The 16,316-nt window shown below is 33.5% G+C and overlaps 2 protein-coding genes across 5 annotated transcripts; one reads left to right on the top strand and one right to left on the bottom strand.

Moving 5' to 3' along the window:
• Positions 1-5,148: 5,148 nt before the first annotated feature.
• On the bottom strand, positions 5,149-12,183 carry LOC131956271 (protein KRI1 homolog). The gene is made up of 17 exons (XM_059320718.1): positions 12,024-12,183; positions 11,156-11,211; positions 10,784-10,883; positions 10,591-10,675; positions 10,136-10,216; positions 9,941-10,022; positions 9,552-9,632; positions 9,115-9,215; positions 8,722-8,854; positions 8,332-8,427; positions 7,972-8,133; positions 7,532-7,616; positions 7,201-7,334; positions 6,832-6,931; positions 6,305-6,417; positions 5,899-6,065; positions 5,149-5,766 (listed from the first exon to the last, which is right to left on the bottom strand). The coding sequence occupies exons 1-17, from the start codon at positions 12,130-12,132 to the stop codon at positions 5,202-5,204; spliced, it is 2,250 nt and encodes a 749-aa protein (XP_059176701.1). The 5' UTR covers positions 12,133-12,183; the 3' UTR covers positions 5,149-5,201.
• Positions 12,184-12,436: 253 nt separating this feature from the next.
• LOC131956272 (uncharacterized) lies at positions 12,437-15,693 on the top strand. Of its 4 annotated transcripts, none has more exons than XM_059320723.1 (5): positions 12,437-12,617; positions 13,981-14,113; positions 14,338-14,538; positions 15,170-15,252; positions 15,536-15,693. In XM_059320723.1, the coding sequence occupies exons 2-5, from the start codon at positions 13,984-13,986 to the stop codon at positions 15,572-15,574; spliced, it is 453 nt and encodes a 150-aa protein (XP_059176706.1). In that variant the 5' UTR covers positions 12,437-12,617; positions 13,981-13,983; the 3' UTR covers positions 15,575-15,693. The 4 variants fall into 4 exon arrangements, with proteins under 4 accessions (XP_059176706.1, XP_059176704.1, XP_059176702.1 ...); XM_059320721.1 differs by having other exon boundaries at positions 13,956-14,113; XM_059320719.1 differs by having other exon boundaries at positions 12,437-12,641.
• The last annotated feature ends 623 nt before the right edge of the window (positions 15,694-16,316 follow it).

Below are 16,316 nucleotides of genomic sequence, written 5' to 3'. Positions count from 1 at the left end.
CGTCCCTGTTTTGTCCCGTTCTTTTCCTGATTCTCAGCTGTTGACCTGCTTTCTAACCTCTCCAAACGTTGGTCAACCTTATCTAGGTGGGCCAACAGTTGAGCCATCATGGTCTCCATCGTGTCGGCCCCTGTGGGTGGGGATTGTCTCTGTTCAGGCACCGAGACTTTGTCCACCGAACAGTTCGATTGGTCCTCATCCTCGGACCTGCGGATCGCTGAGTTCCTGACCTGAAGGAAGGTCAACTGCGGGTCTTTGTGGACCTCCTCTTTCAACTCTCTTCTTAGGATCGGGGTTGCTAGCCCCTCGATGAAATGGTCCCTCAGTAGGCGCACATCAATGTCAGGTGTTTTGACCTTTACCGAATCAAAGGCCCTGTTCATCCGGTGTGAGTACTCCATCACACTCTCCGCCATTCTCTGCCTTAAGCCTACGAACCCTGCCAGCAGTTGCGATCCCGACCGTCTCTCCCCAAAGGTCTCCATAATCAGATCCAGCACCTTATCCGGATCTGATTGGATGGTTTTATCGTGGCATTTGACCTCTGCCCTGACCGTCTCTCCTATACTGCCCATCAGCAGTCTTAATCTTTCCTCTGGTGACATGCCTCTCGAGGCCCAGGCCGCTTTGACCTCTTCACTGAACCTGTTGGTTAAAGTTGGATCCCCGTCCCCGTAAAATTTGTTAATGTGGGACTCTCTGGGTAGGACCACTATATGGGTCTGCTTCTCGTCCAGAGTAGACATTTTATCCCGTAAGTAAAACAAAAGAGTTCTTTCTTACCGTGTGTGTATGAAAAAATTTTCCTCAATTTTCACAGTTCCTGAATGTCCGAATTCACATACACACAAAACACAGTTATGCACAAGGTTGACTATGGGTGCCTCAACCGGCAAGTCTAGTTGAATTCATCCTGATCGCAGCGCCAAATGTGACCTTCCCCGAGTCTATCCTGCCCGACAACGCCAATTGTAACGAGTTGAACCACTCATGCTACACAACATCGACTACAGTAGAAAGACTCGAAGATGCAGGTTCGCTATTGATCCTTTTATTACATGAATCAAGAAATGCTTCCATATAACACAATGAATCAACAGGAATGTTTCACAATAATAGTCTGAATCAACTGACCCCTAACAGTCCTCACTAGGCTTCATATAACTGAATCCACATGTCTATTGTCCTTCTTAACACAATATAACCAACTTGATATGTCACACAGACTGACTGATCTAAAGCGAGCGATGAAGAGGGAAGAGAACGAGTTCAGCCGTCCCCTCCTATTTATCCCTTGTATCCGTACTCGTCCTCGTACTTGTATTCCTCCGTAATCGATACTTGTACTCGATGTCTCCGACCACTAGTTGCGCAGTTCTAACGTACAGTCCGTGAAATAACATCTGCATCCTATCAATCAAAGTTGACAGGCTGTCTGAATCCCCTCGTACCGTTTCCCAAAATAGCACGCGTTGGCTTTGAGATTGTTATCAGTCCGATCCAATAAGCCACCTGCTATGTTGCGTCAGACTGTAATACTGCGTCTCGGCTTATCGTTCGTTATCAGATTTGTAACTAGTGGCTAGGCCTACCCTAGTCACATATATATATATATATATATATATATATATATATATATATATATACATACATATATATATATATATATACATACATATATACATATATATATATACATATATATATATATACATATATATATATATATACATATATATATATACATATATATATATATATATATATATATATATATATATATATATATATATATATATATATAAACTGCTATAGTACACATATCCTTCTGATACCATTTAAGATTTATAATACAATGCTTTGCGAAATATTACAAATAATTATTGTGACGCCATTTATGCATCTGGCAAACTTCAAAGAACCGAAAACTATTAACATTTTAATCATTTTACAAAATAATTTTAAAGGTCGGCACTAATTGGAGCAGCAATTAGCCGCAGCTTTTAATTACAAGAAGACAAGGGAAGGGGGAAAAAACAACAACCTGCAGATTTATACTTCAATATCTTTTAGAATTTCACAACCTCATTACAAAAATTGATAATCAAAACGTCTTTTACCACTAATGAAAGAAAATTTAACAATGTTTTTAAACCATAATATCTGAAAATGTCAAATAAATAAGTTGCGAAATCTTATATTTTGTTCCATGCCGGCAGTATTGTAAGCATATTTAAGTTTGAGTCAGGTGAAGTTTTTTTATTTCCATTAGAGGCATTATTGTATTAATAGTCGGAGTTGAATCTGACGAAATTTTAATCCGGGGGCTCTTACTAGCACGTGCATTACCGGTTACCATGGCTACGCGGAACAATAAGTGCCAATTTCACCTCGCTTTGAAATCCGCCCGCGTTTTGTCATTTACGTTTTTAAATATTAAAAACCCATTTCTCTTAACAGTAGGGGAATAAAAACTAGGCTTGCAACAGCTTTTCAGCCTCTTTATTTTTTTCTTAAAAAAAAAAAATCTGCCCTGTTCTGACAAATAGTCTCCACTTCCGCCCACGTGTTTCTCGCCCACGAAATTTCGAAAGGGCAGGCCATATTTTTTAAAAATGTGTTCATTTCGTCTGGAGTAATGGGTTCCTTGGATATCTTTATTGCAACACTTTGCATCAAGGCTCCGCGAACCGCGGGTCGCATGCGGACCCCTGCCATAAATCTAGGAAATATTAAACAACAAAAAATGAAAGATTTAACGAATATATATATATATATATATATATATATATATATATATATATATATATATATATATATATATATATATATATATATATATATATATATATATATTGTACTAGTCTAGATTCTAGATCTACAAATGAAATGGGTAGCTGGGAGTTCAAGTTGGAAAAGAAACGATAGCCTAACTTGACAATAAATGGTAATGGAGAATGTCGAGCACGGGAAATGACGTCACTGAACTGTTTTTACCGTTAGTGAAAAGCACGTTTATAGAAAAGTCGTTCATAAAAAAAAATTCCGAGGGGGCACTTGAAACTTTCGGAAACTGGTTAAAGTAGTTTATTAATTTCTGTATAAATTATAATATATTTCGTCGCGGGGGGGGGGGGGGGGGGAAGCAATGATGTTCTCCGCCCCCCCCCCCCCCCTCTGCACAGAACGAGGAAGCTTGCCACCGCCTCTAAGGTACCCCATTCCACTACGATTAACAACAATTTGAGGCATACACTTGAAGCATATCAATGCCCTCACGGGGAAGGGGGGGGTGAATTCTACTTCTAGAATCTATTGTAATAACTGTTGGTGTTTGTTTTGTTTAAAAAGGCGGCCAAACTTAGTTCTTAATTGTAGAACATGGTTATCACATAGCATAAACAATTAAACATGTAGGCCTGAAATTCAAATTAAAGTTGAGCTTATAAAATATTTAATTTTGAAAAATTTACCCGAAACAATTAAACAGGGTGAATCAGCATCAGTGTTTCTTCCAGACTTTTTTCTCCGGGGGGCACTTGAAATCTTCGGGGGGGGGGCGGTAAACTTTCTTCGGGGGGGGGGGCGGACACTGTTAAAAGTATATATTTTCTATATAAATTATATAAATTTCATTTCGTTCGGGGGGGCGGTAAAAAATTTTCGGGGGGGCTTCGCCCCCCCGAAGAGATGCCTGGAAGAAACTCTGATCAGCATAGGTTACGTTTTCATAGTGTTTTGTATGTGGGTTTCATTTTCATACTGTTATGTATGTTGGCTACGTATCCATAGTGTTATGTATGGGGTTACATATTCACATAGTTATGTATGACACACTAAGCCCCATTGTTCTTGCAGCATAGAGGCAAGTTGACTGGTTAATCTATTCACAGTAAAGAGAAGACTCAATATTGCCATTTTTTAATGAGTGTGTACCCCATACTGATTCAGCTAAACCCATTTTAAAGGCTGTGTTAGAGTGGGGGGGGGGGGGGGAATTTTATCATCTGTAGCATAACTCTGTAATTTATTAATTTCAAGTAAATGTTGAGAGAAGCAAAAACCACGGGAGGAAGCTAGAACTAAATAAAGCTCTTTAATATACTTGGGCTTATGAAAGATTAGGGGGTCGTCCATAAATGACGTCACTCGTAGGGTGGAGGGGGGTCCGTAATTTTGTGACAGTGTGTGATGAGGTAGGGTTCAGATGTTGTGACGTCATACTTTTGCATTATAAAAAAGCAATGATACAAAATGAGTATAGTATTAGCCGTTATTTCGCATATTAGAAAATTGTTTTAATAAATTGTAATAGGAATCAATTAAAATACTTCATGTTGACAGAGTTCAGACAAGATTTTGGAAAAACATCGATGTTTAAAGAAAAATACAACTGCTATTTTGAGGAGGGTTGTAAGAGGAGGTGTGACGTCATTTTAGGGGGGGGGGGGGGTCTGGCTTTTTGTGACATTGTGTGACGGAGGGGAGGTAAAAATCGTCCAAAAAAGCGTGATGTCATTTATGGATGACCCTTTAGACTTTTTATTTTTGCTCTAATTATCATTTGTTTTAAAAAGCTGCAATAAATCCCAAAGGTGTTATTAAAGTTTTTATCCTAATTGACATATTAAAAAAAAGTCAAGTTATCCTTTGAACCTGTAAGTCCATTGGGTAGACCACAGTTCTGTGACCTCAGCATATGAAGGCATAGTGTGGTTAGCCACTTTCCTGAGTCAGGTGACCTCAGCATACGAAGGCATAGTGTGGTTAGCCACTTTCTTAAACGCAAGTGAGGTGCCTGTCTGAGCTGGATGGCATAGACTCCAGTCCAGGATCCCAACTCGATACTTTTGGGTTAGAAGTCATGAACTCTACTGTTTGACCACACCGTTCCATATCCAAATGGATAACAGAGAACAATGTTGACGCAACTTAAAAACCTTTTGTAACAAACCACTGAGCATCTATTTAGGATGATCCATCAAATAATGACATTACTCCTCAAAGGATTCTTATCTTTTTAAGCATGTAGTTTGTTAACTTAAATCCTTTTTAAAAATTTTCCCCACAAAGCTAGGCTAAGCCAACTTAAATAAAATTAGTTACAGTAAGAACTAAGACAACATATCAAACATAAAAATATTACTTTAATATTATCATTAGAAGGACAAAAACAGCAGAAACATTACATCAGTGAGACCTCAAGAAGCAACTTTTTGTTTTTTCTTCTTTTTGTTTTTCATCTTGACGGCATTCGGCCCGATGCCGTATTTGCTTAGCCTGGCAGCAGACATAACTTTACTTAACTGCTTCTTCAGTTCTTTGTTGCCCACAGCACTTTTGTCCCCTGACTTAAAAAGCTGGAGTGATATTTTCTTCTTCTTCTTCACCTTTGTTTTATCCGGTGCCTGGGGGGTTGTTTTTGCAGGCGCAGCAGGTTTTGTCTTCTTAGATTCAACTGATAGCTGCATTTTTTTCTTCTTTTTCTTTTTGAGAATATTTCTGTCAAGCGAGCTCTTTTCTCTAACTTTATTTTGTTTCGTTTCTTCATTCCCTGTTTTCAATTTTTTGGGTTTTACTTTATCTGGGCTAGACACCTCACTGTTCTCTCTCTTCCTTTTCAAAACTTTCTGACCATCTTGTGCTGAACTTTCCTCATTTTTCTTCTGTTCAGTCTTCTCCCCACCCTCCACTGGCTTAATTTTCTTTTTCTTCTTCTTTTTCTTTGTTTTCTTACTGGTCACGTCCTTTGCATCTTTGCTCTCCCTAAGAAAATTTTTGAGGAGGTTGATAAATTACCAAATTTTTAATATTACAAATGCCAGACACAAGTAAAATTTTGAGACAAGTAAAAGAGAATGCTAACAAAACAATTGTGTACATTACATGATCACTTACTCAGCTTTCTCAGCTAACGAAGGAATAATTTTCAACTTTTTCTCTGGCATTCTGGCCCTCGCAAGAAATTTCCGTCTCTCTGATAACTCTTCTTGTTTGGAACGATACTGGCTCATCTTTTTGACAGACACCCAAGAATTCAGTTCTCTTTCAGGGGCTCTCAGTATCTAAATAAAAATCATATAATCTCATAAAAATCATAGCACCAATGAATATCTATCATTACCTACATTAAACATTCAAGGGAGGTAAACAAAATTTTATATTGATATAATACAGCAATATACAAGGTTATCCCTTTTATTTGAAAACATCTTTATGATAAAAACAAATCTACAAGTTTGTTTTACTTATTTTAAAAAAGCAAATATAATTCATAAAAATGGAACTCAAAGGACAACTTTACCTCTTCTGTGCTAAGTCCAAAATCATTGGGTACAACCTCTCTGTAAGTAAAGGGGAGAGAATCAATCTTGTCTTTCAAATACTCATCCATGTATTCATCAAAAGTAGTTTTGGCTGTAAAGTTGATAAAGTTTAACTCAAGATAAAAAGCTACACAAAAACTCTTCCATGCACATAATTCCTTTACCTAAGTTCATTAAAAAATTGTTTTTAATTCTAAAAGTAAAAATAATGAAGGATAGCTAATAATTATTTTACACATAATAGTAATTTTAAGAAAAACAATGGAAAAGTGTGTTACATTGATATATGTTATGTACTTAATTTGTTAAAACTACACATAAACATCAACATAGACTAAGCCTTATTGTAAGATGAAAACTTGAACATCAACAAAGATTGGGCTCTTTGACAGAACAAAACATGAACATCAATAAAGATTGGTAATGACTGAGTTAGTATAGAATATCAAACTGGTGCTGATTGTGTAATAACAAAACCTGACCACCAATATAAACTGGTACTTACTGGGGTCAAATAAAGGAAGTTTCTCGACCACCTTTCCCTTTTTCTTTTTTTTCTTCTTCTCAGCTTTGTAGTCACGAGTTGGGTCATAGTCAGCGTCCATCTAACAAACATATAATATAAACATTTACGGATCATAGTCAGTGTCCATCTAACAAACATACAATTTAACATTTATGGATCATAGTCAGCGTCCATCTAACAAACATATACAATATAAACATTTGTGGGTCATAGTCAGCGTCCATCAATACCATAATGTGTCAACATGTACAAACTTTTTCAAAACTGCTCTAGTTAACTGATTGCCGGTATCAAAATTTTCTAACAACAATTAAAAAAAGCTACAACAAAAATAAAGACGTGACTTACAACAAAATCTGGATCATCAGGCCCTGGTTCGTAATCCTGTCCATCATCTGCTGATTGACCTTCATCCTCCCCGCCCTCTGTTGTGTTTTCTTCATCCTTTGCTTCCTCCTGCAATCTTTCATTCCACCAGTTATCTAAAAATAAAATTGACAAATATAACCATAACCATAGTAACAGTCAATTAAACAGTAAAACAAAAACTGCTTTGTAGACAGGGACAGACATTTACATACACATAACAGCATTGTCAAACCAAAGACAAGACAAAACTGCACACATATAATAACTATCCTGACATCATTGAAATGGCCAAACATTTCTTTTAACAGACCTGGTTCCTCATCCACAGCAGCATCGTACTCAAAGCGAGGTTTGTCATCATCCCCTACCCCATAGTAATCATCATTGAAGTAAGACTGCAAAAGTAAAAGTTGCAGTTTTTAATTTATCCATTGTGAGGCTGCAAATACTATTTGTTTTTAATCATTAGCTACCTGTTCATTGGACCATATTGTGAACACTTATTAAAAAAACAATAAAAAAATAATATCTTCTGCTCAGACTTGAATCTTACTACTCAACAACAGAATTCACTAAACATAAAGCAACATACAGTTACATTATCTGTGAAATGGAACACCAAATTCTGATGTGGATTACTCAGTTTTGTTACTTAGCTGTGTAATTCTTGTTTAAAATAAGTTCAAAAGATGGTAAGAAGAATAAAAAACTATCACAGACATAAAAAGAGTCAATTGAAAAAAGAATCACCTGCATAATTTTGTTATGCTCTTCTGGATCAAAATCTGCCTCCAAATCATAATCAAGTTTAGGATTGTTGGCGATTTTTCTTAACTTTTCTAGCTTTTCTCTCTTTTCTTCTCTTTGCAATTTTTGTAAAAGTCTGATCTCTTCTTTTCTTTTTTCTCGTTCCTACAAGAATAATTAAAAAAAAAAACAAGAATGTCAATGATAAAACATATACACTTGTAAATATTTAAGTAACTGTAAATAAACGCATTAAGTTAATAAGCATACCAAATAGTTTTTGTGGTAAAATTAAATTTAAAAAACCACCTTATATATATATTTTGTCAGTGTTTTAAAATATTATTAACGCAAATCAAATACCATTTTCTTTTTCTCCAACTTCTTTTGACGTTTATCAGCTCTTCTTGTGTCTTTAGTTCTAACAGATGTCTCGATCACACGAGGGTAACTTTTGATCTAAAACAGAGGGTCAATCAGTTTAGGTATGACAACACAACAGTTAGTTCTAGCAGAAGGCAAACACAAACATCACAACCTTCAAAACTACAGCAAGATATTTACATTGGTTTTTTTTAACATTTTATACAACTAATAAGTCATCTAAGAAAAATACCACAATCAGCATTATATTATTCATGTTAAAGCTGCAATCCTGAGAGAAACTTCAAATTTTTAACCATTTTCAACATATTTATCAGCCTACAGTTTAAGCCCCCACAATCTCCAGTAATTTCAAAGATCAATCTTCACCTCATCTGATCCTGGCTCCTCATGGCGGAAGTTGTATTTCTGCTCATACTCCTCAGCCTTCTCTAGGAACTCCTCCTCTGCCCTGAAGTCTGGGAATATTTTCTGTTCCTCCTCCTCAGACTCATCCTCACTCCTGCAACAATATTTACAACTTACTCAACTGCCATCCAAGACACAAAAATTTAGATTTTAACAACAACAATATTTACAACTTACTCAACTGCCATCCAAGAAACAAGCACATTTAATTTTTAACTGCAACTATAACTACAACTTACTCAACTGCCATCCAAAACACTAACACAATTAATTCAAAACTAGAATAATATTTACAACTTTCCATACTGGTGAAGAGAGAACACAAGTGTACAGATTGTAAAAACATTAACTCACGAGTCTTCTTGTTCAATGTATCCATTGTTTAAGATGTAGTCTCGTAAAACCTTTTCTTTCTCACTGAGGTTTGGATCATTCCAATACGCTTTAAGTGGTGCCTAAGGAGCAATGTAAAATACTCAATCAAATTTTACAATTTTAAGAGGACCTCCCAAAAATATTTTGGTCCCCATATAATTAATTAGAGTAATATTGTGACCAGAAAGCATGTATTAGGAAAATAATTTACTAAACTTATAAAAGTTTTACAAACAACTATTATATACTTCAACGTTGAATTTAAACAAGTCAAAAATGTACAATGACATTAGGTAGCTAAGAATGAAATTAAACACACACAAAACCTACCAATTCAGCAGCAACCAGTATATTTCTTGTACATCTGGTATATCCAACACACCCCATTTCCCTTAACCCTTTATAAGAGTACCTACCAATTCAGCAGCTGCCTCCTTATCCTCTAACTCCACTCTCTCACCCTTCAACCACTCCAGGAATTCATTTTCTTCTTTTTTCTGCGGTGGATATATTCGTTAAGCATTTGATCAATTTAAAATATTTTCTTTCTAAACAGTTAAAATTAAAAACTTTATCAGCAGTCTATACTTAATCAACTTAATGTTAAATATTCTTTTGTTGATAGGTGAACAAACTTTAAAGTACTCTTAAAAAGATTAAACAGTATTATAAACTGATACAAGAATATTATTTAAATTTTACAACAAAAATCATTTTTTGATTTATTTAATTTATTTAGCACAGAACCAAAATAACTACTTAAACCACTAGTTATTTTAAGTTAATCAATTCTATTATTACTGACCTTCTCTTCATCAGTTTTTTGACGTTTGACTAAGAGATCCCCCTCCTCTTCATCACTAGACTCAGGAAGAGCTTCCTTCAAGCTGAGCAAACAGTGTTTAATAAATCATACAAGTTTTACATAGTGTTAATATAAGGAAGAGCATGTAATGCTAATATCTGTCCATATAAGGCTGTAATAGTTAGGCCAACACACCTCTTTTTGATTTCCTCTTGTTCCTCAAAGTAGCTTTTACCCAAAGGCTTTTGTGTCTTTGATTCATCATCACTCTCCACGCTGATGTGAAAACAATATACATTTTAAAAATCCAAACAGAAACAATTATAATCATTTATCACACAAAACTGATGATAAACCAGAAGCTGATTGCCATACTATAGTATCTGAGTATGAATTCTCACATGAGTGAACTAAGATAGATAGTCCTGAACATTTTTGTTGAGATAATCCTACAAATGTTTTATAACCTTTATTGTTTAATGGGGAAAGGGAGATAATCATACAAATATTTTATAACCTTTTGTTTAATAATAGGAAAAGGGAAATGATCTTACAATTGCCACCCTGAACTATTCATCATGGAAACCATTAAAGTTGTCTTTCTTGCTTAGGCCAAAATTATGTATTAAGTTAAAATTGTAGGTACTTGCCCTCCTTTCTCAAGGATAAACTTTCTTTCATGATCTTTCAAGGTAGAGGGCTTTTCCTTCTTTTTCACCACAGGCTCAGCTACCTCTGTTAAATATCAACAATAGAAATAAGCAAAACAAAAATCGTCAGTTATATCTTATTAATGAAATATTTTAAAATGTGAAGAATTACGAATACATTGTAATCACTCACCATGGAAAAACTTTTCCCCTGACTTATACAGCCTTGGCTGATTAAACCTGACCACAGCATAAGCTCTTAGCCAGTCTTTGTCCATTTGAGGGGTGGATCGCTACATTCATTAAAATCGTTTAATAGATGAATTAGTAAATATAAAAATATTAAAAAAATTTCAATAAATAAACAACATTAACTAGATTTGATGACACCAAAAGACAACCGTAAGTTTTAATTGTAATTAATTTATTAACCACTATCATTTTATTTTCAACAGAAAAAAATTTAGGTAAATAGTTTGATTGTAATAACCAAAATGGTTAAATTTTTTTAAAAATATGTTACAAATGGAAATAAATATTTTAACTTCAATTTACTAAAACTCACAATTTCTTCTTCTTCTGAAGAGCTTGAGGTATCAGCATCTCCATACCTATCTTTGACTGGAAGATTTAAAAAAAAAGTTTAATAAAGTAATAATAACTGTCACGGATATCGTTGACAGTGCAGCACTTAAATTCTTAGGGAGGAACAATGTCCAGCCTCCTAAATGGTGTAAAATGTGAGATAGGATTAATTAGGCAGTAAAATAAGCAAGAAGGCTGCAAAAACGATTAGTCTAGAGACATTGTCTTGCATTTTACCCCCACCTGATTAGTTAACCTGGGTGGGGGTAAAAAAGGATGAAGCCTACACAAATTTTACTATAGGCCTACTCAAATTCCAATATATTAAATATATAATATATTATGGTTTACTATGAACTTTAATGCAGATATTGAACTTAAGGCGGCCTCGGTGTTACACACAAAAGAAAGAAGTCGGCGGTATTTGGGGCGGTTTCGAACAAGGTGGTATTTTAGGTCGACACAAAAGATGGGGGGAGTTGACAAATCATCAGTATGTCTAGCGATGGAAAAATCAGAAGTTCTAACAATGTAAACAAAACGTCTTTAGAGTCTGCATCAAATACCACTGTAAATCGGTTGCGGTAAATTTTTCGCGGATATCTTCGCATTTTAACACCACCCAGCGTAAGTATTAGGTATCGGGTTGTGGTAATATGCGAGACAAAAGTCTAGTGACCGACCGTTATCACGCCCTTCTCGCAGTTTACCGCCTCGCCGTTTCGCAATTTCCCAACACCCGATTTATTATTAGGGCTTACGGTCTAACCCGCTAAAGTCTAAGTAAAATGTTGTAGATGTACTAATCTAGACTCTAGAGTCTAGACTATACAAAAGTAGACGTTTACGTTTTTGGTGTTCCTCTTTTTTACGCCACTTTTCATAATTTTTTGCATAACTTTCATTTATTTTAAATTCAACTTGCTCTTCTTCCGAATCTGAACCTAGCAAATCCATGTGTTGATGTATTTTAGGAGTTCTGTTTACAGTTTTTAATTCTACTTCTGCTTGCCAAATAAGTTCATAAAATTGTTGGATCTAAGTTTTAGTTGTTTTCGCTAACTTACATAAAATCTAGATTTAGATCTATAAATAAAACATTACATTTTTAAAATTGCTTTTAATACATTAATAAGTAAAATCAATAGAACATAACAAATATGAAAAATAGGCCAATTAATTGTAGGCCTAATTAGGTAAAATATTTTATTATCTTAAAAATGAATGTAAACTGTATTACTTTCCTGGCACTGATGTTACTTTCACTTTCACTTACGAGATTCGTCTTTATTATTTGAAAACCGTACAAAACTATGATCTAGATGTAGATTCTAGATCAGATCTCTCAGTGTCTAGAAACTAGATTAGAATGTATATTGAATTGTAACTGGGAGTAGGCCAAACTGCCTGGGAGCATTCTTTTAACTAACAAAAGCAAAGACGTAGATCTATTTTTAAATTTTATGGTAATCTAATATCAAATTGACAAATATCTAATATCTATCGTTTTGGGTACGTAAAATCGCCCGCGATTTGTAATGTGAAAAACAGGTGACTCCTTAAATTTTAGTAATTATTTCACATTTTGAGGAAGATTTATGTTTTAAAAAATTCAAAAATGTTTCCTTGATTCATTTATGTACCTGTTTTTAAACAATTGAATTAAAACTTTTCCGTAATAAATGAAGACTAGCGATGTTTCCAACAGATGCAACCATGCTCATTTACTATAGCAGCCATCTTGTCTAAGTTTTATTTTTATAAGCTTTTAGCGCCAGATTCAGGGGGAAGCCACTCTATTTTACAAATGGCTGCTGTTTATATAGCAAATCTTGCTCTCAGACACTGCTGTTTAAAGTTAATTTCTGGCCAATATCGATATATTTTGCCATTGATTTAGGTTTATTATTCATTTACCTATAATATTTGACACAAAAGTATGACAATATACTTCTATTAAAGCCTTGACAATGAGGTAACGTTTTCGTACATAAATAGCCGCGGGCGATTTTACGTACCCAAAACGATAGATTACCTATTGTATTTATTATATAATATATTAAGAAGACTAAGAATACGTTGACAACTTGACTACACACAACCGTACACAGTACACAGAACATACATGATCATGATGAGACAGTCCTAACAGTCAGGACCTAAATTTAATATAATTAATAATAATATTAATAATTATTAAACTTAAACATTAAGTAGTAATTAATCTAAGACCTATGTAAGCCTAAGTGAAGTGACTAAAAAAGTCAAAGCCGAAAGGGTAGACCTAAGATAAGAGACTAATGAGTCACTAATGACACTAATGTAAAAAAAAAAAACAACTAGGTAGCCTAACTAATATTTGAATATTATTATTTAGCATTTATTAATTAGTTAGTTAATAGTTACTTTTTTTTTTATTAGTTAGGCCTATCTATCTATTCTATAGGCTATATAATATAGTATATAGTGTATACTATATATATAGGCTAATAATTTTAGGCATTAGGGGCTAATCAATATTAAATATTTAAAAAAAAACAGCAGTTTTAGTCTTTTAGCCAGCTGCGTTACTATGTAAATTACATACTAATCTAGCCGAACTATTAGTATTATAGGCCTAATCCAGTAATAATAAGATTATTAATTAATATAAGCCTACTACTATAAATTAATCTTTATAGGCATCATCCTGATGTAGTCCTACGAGCTAGATGGAATAGAAAAATTGATAGGCTCTGTTGCATTTACATTTTAAAATAGTTTTTTTTTTGTACTTTTAGCTGTTGGTGTGTAATTTTCCATTAGGTAATGCTTTGCCAAATGGGGGATGAGCTGTTGCAGATTCCACAAAAGAAAAGAAAAATGTATGAAACAACTGTATACACAGAGAGCTGGCAGAATGCATATGATACAGACATGGACAGCGGGAAAATTTCTGGTAATTGTTTATTCATTATCATATTATAGAGGCTCTTATAGGTCTACGATACATTATTTTATGCTATTCCAAATTATATTGGAATCTTTGATTTTCTATTTTTTTTTCAAAATTGAACTCTTCTCCATGGACTTCTAAGTCTAGTAGGGTACTTTGTGTCCACAAAAATAAATTTGCGTTGAGGAATTACATTTTTAAAATTTGTTTTATAATTTTTTTTTCAGGTAAACATTTTATTCACTTCCCTCATTTGGACAGTGATTCAATCTTCCACACAGAAGACTGGCAGCCATCTGGCTCCAGTTTGTTTACTCCCTTGACTGAAGATTTAATGGTCAACACAAGAAACATAGAGCAGTTCAGTTACATGAGAGGTCAATTCTTTGTCTCTGGTGTGGATGGAACTTACTCCAAAACTATCAATGGTATTTATTTTATTTATCCTTTACAATTAATAGTGTATTTATCATATTAACATAGGGTTTAGTTGCCAAATGGTATAACTTAGTTTTACTTAAAAATTAATGAAAATAATATATATATATATATATATAATATATATATATACATATATATATATATATATATATATATATATATATATATATATATATATATATATATACATATATACATATATATATATATATATATATATATATATATATATATATATATATATATATATATATATATATATATATATATATATATATATATATATATATATATATATATATATATATATATATATATATATATATCAGAGGCGGGGGCAGGGGGTGCGGACCGCACCAGGTGACACCAATTTGGGGGTGACACCAAGACAAAAAAAATTACAAAATATGTAGAAGAAAAATGCTTTTTGCCACTTCAAGTACTGATTAATTAGAGTTAAAAAGTCTTAAAAAGACATAGGCTAAAATGATAACTTCTTTTATAAGTTTCTAAGTTGCAGACAAAAATACAATAGTCACATTAAACAGAAACAAGCTTTGTAAATTAAAATTATCTAAATCAATGAGATAGTCGCATAATAAAAAATGTCTATTTCAGGTGAGGTCCTCCATCTCTGGCGATATTGTTCTCAAAGAAAAAAGCTTTTTATCTCAAGGTCTTTTCTGTTTAAAAACACCCAGGTACTATATGAGTATGAGTTAGCTTTAACAACATTTACATTGTCCCACAACATGTTATTCAAACATAGGTTATTTTATTTTTAAAAATTTTAGCACAGGTAAAATATTCAGTTTTACCTATTTTGCAGTTGTTTTGTAGGCTTTGATTTATTATTTTCTTTGATGTTTGTGTTGTGACTGACTACATTATTGGAAACATTCTTGTGTAGACCATTTTATTTTTGCATTTGTTTACTGATTTTTAACTCATTAATTTTTATGGATATTTTGAACATTGTTTCAGGATTTCAGGCACATTCAAGAAATTCTGAAAAGACTGTGAAGTATCACCTTGTTCTGGTTGAGCAGAAAGTTTTGAAAATGAATCTCACACTCATGCTTTTGTGGAAACAGTTTTCTATTAGCCGTATTATCCCAATATAATACATTTTGCTGACTTTCATTAAATGATTTTGTAAACTTGTTTTTAAGCATTTCAAGCATGGCTGTAAATATAGGCCATAGCATACAGTTCATTGTAAATTAAATGAAACATGTTTGAGCAATGTCAAATCTGTACAGGTAAAAAAACTATATTGGAAATTAGGTGTGATTTTCTCAGTATTACTTTTTTTTTTATTGTTGTTGCATTTATTTGCTAAAACTAAATTTTGAACCTGTAGAGAAATGCTTTTGGATTTTAAAACTTGTTACACTTTTGTGTTCTTTAGCTGAAATACTGGTTTACCTTCCATGTTTGAAATCAAATTATTTGTAATATTTTAACTTTAAGGCAGTAAATTACTAATGCCTGTCTTTTTGTGTATGTTGAAAACCCCATTTTCCACATTGTTATTTTACATTTACTTTTGTTTAATATAAAATAAAATATAAACACCAAGCTGTTGTATTGTTGTAAAGTTTTTTTTTAAAGTAACTTTGAACTATAATTACTTTTCTACAAAAATAACAGTCAAAAGCTAGACTGCTTACCCCGAAAATGCTAAAGGAGGTACTCAATTAGTTAAGCCCGTCTTTAAAATCACCATCACCAGTTCCAGCTTTACACTGAATGTTATCACCTA

Source organism: Physella acuta, unplaced genomic scaffold (assembly GCF_028476545.2).
Source record: "Physella acuta isolate Inbredline_101_S28 unplaced genomic scaffold, ASM2847654v3 ptg001144l, whole genome shotgun sequence".
Taxonomy (NCBI): Eukaryota; Metazoa; Mollusca; class Gastropoda; family Physidae; genus Physella; species Physella acuta.
The sequence above is the reverse complement of the archived record's forward strand: the minus strand, read 5'-3'. Positions and strand labels throughout refer to the sequence as shown.

What these genes read in the sequence shown, in the direction of transcription:
- LOC131956271 (XM_059320718.1), bottom strand. Translation starts at nt 12,132, where the DNA reads ATGGATTTGCTAGGTTCAGATTCGGAAGAAGAGCAAGTTGAATTTAAA. An exon ending in AGGAGGCAGCTGCTGAATTG is followed by an intron (nt 9,216 to 9,551) that starts GTAGGTACTCTT and finishes ATTGCTCCTTAG; the next exon opens with GCACCACTTAAAGCGTATTG. An exon ending in CTGATGATCCAGATTTTGTT is followed by an intron (nt 6,932 to 7,200) that starts GTAAGTCACGTC and finishes TATGTTTGTTAG; the next exon opens with ATGGACGCTGACTATGACCC.
- LOC131956272 (XM_059320719.1), top strand. An exon ending in GGACAGCGGGAAAATTTCTG is followed by an intron (nt 14,114 to 14,337) that starts GTAATTGTTTAT and finishes TTTTTTTTTCAG; the next exon opens with GTAAACATTTTATTCACTTC. An exon ending in TTACTCCAAAACTATCAATG is followed by an intron (nt 14,539 to 15,169) that starts GTATTTATTTTA and finishes TGTCTATTTCAG; the next exon opens with GTGAGGTCCTCCATCTCTGG.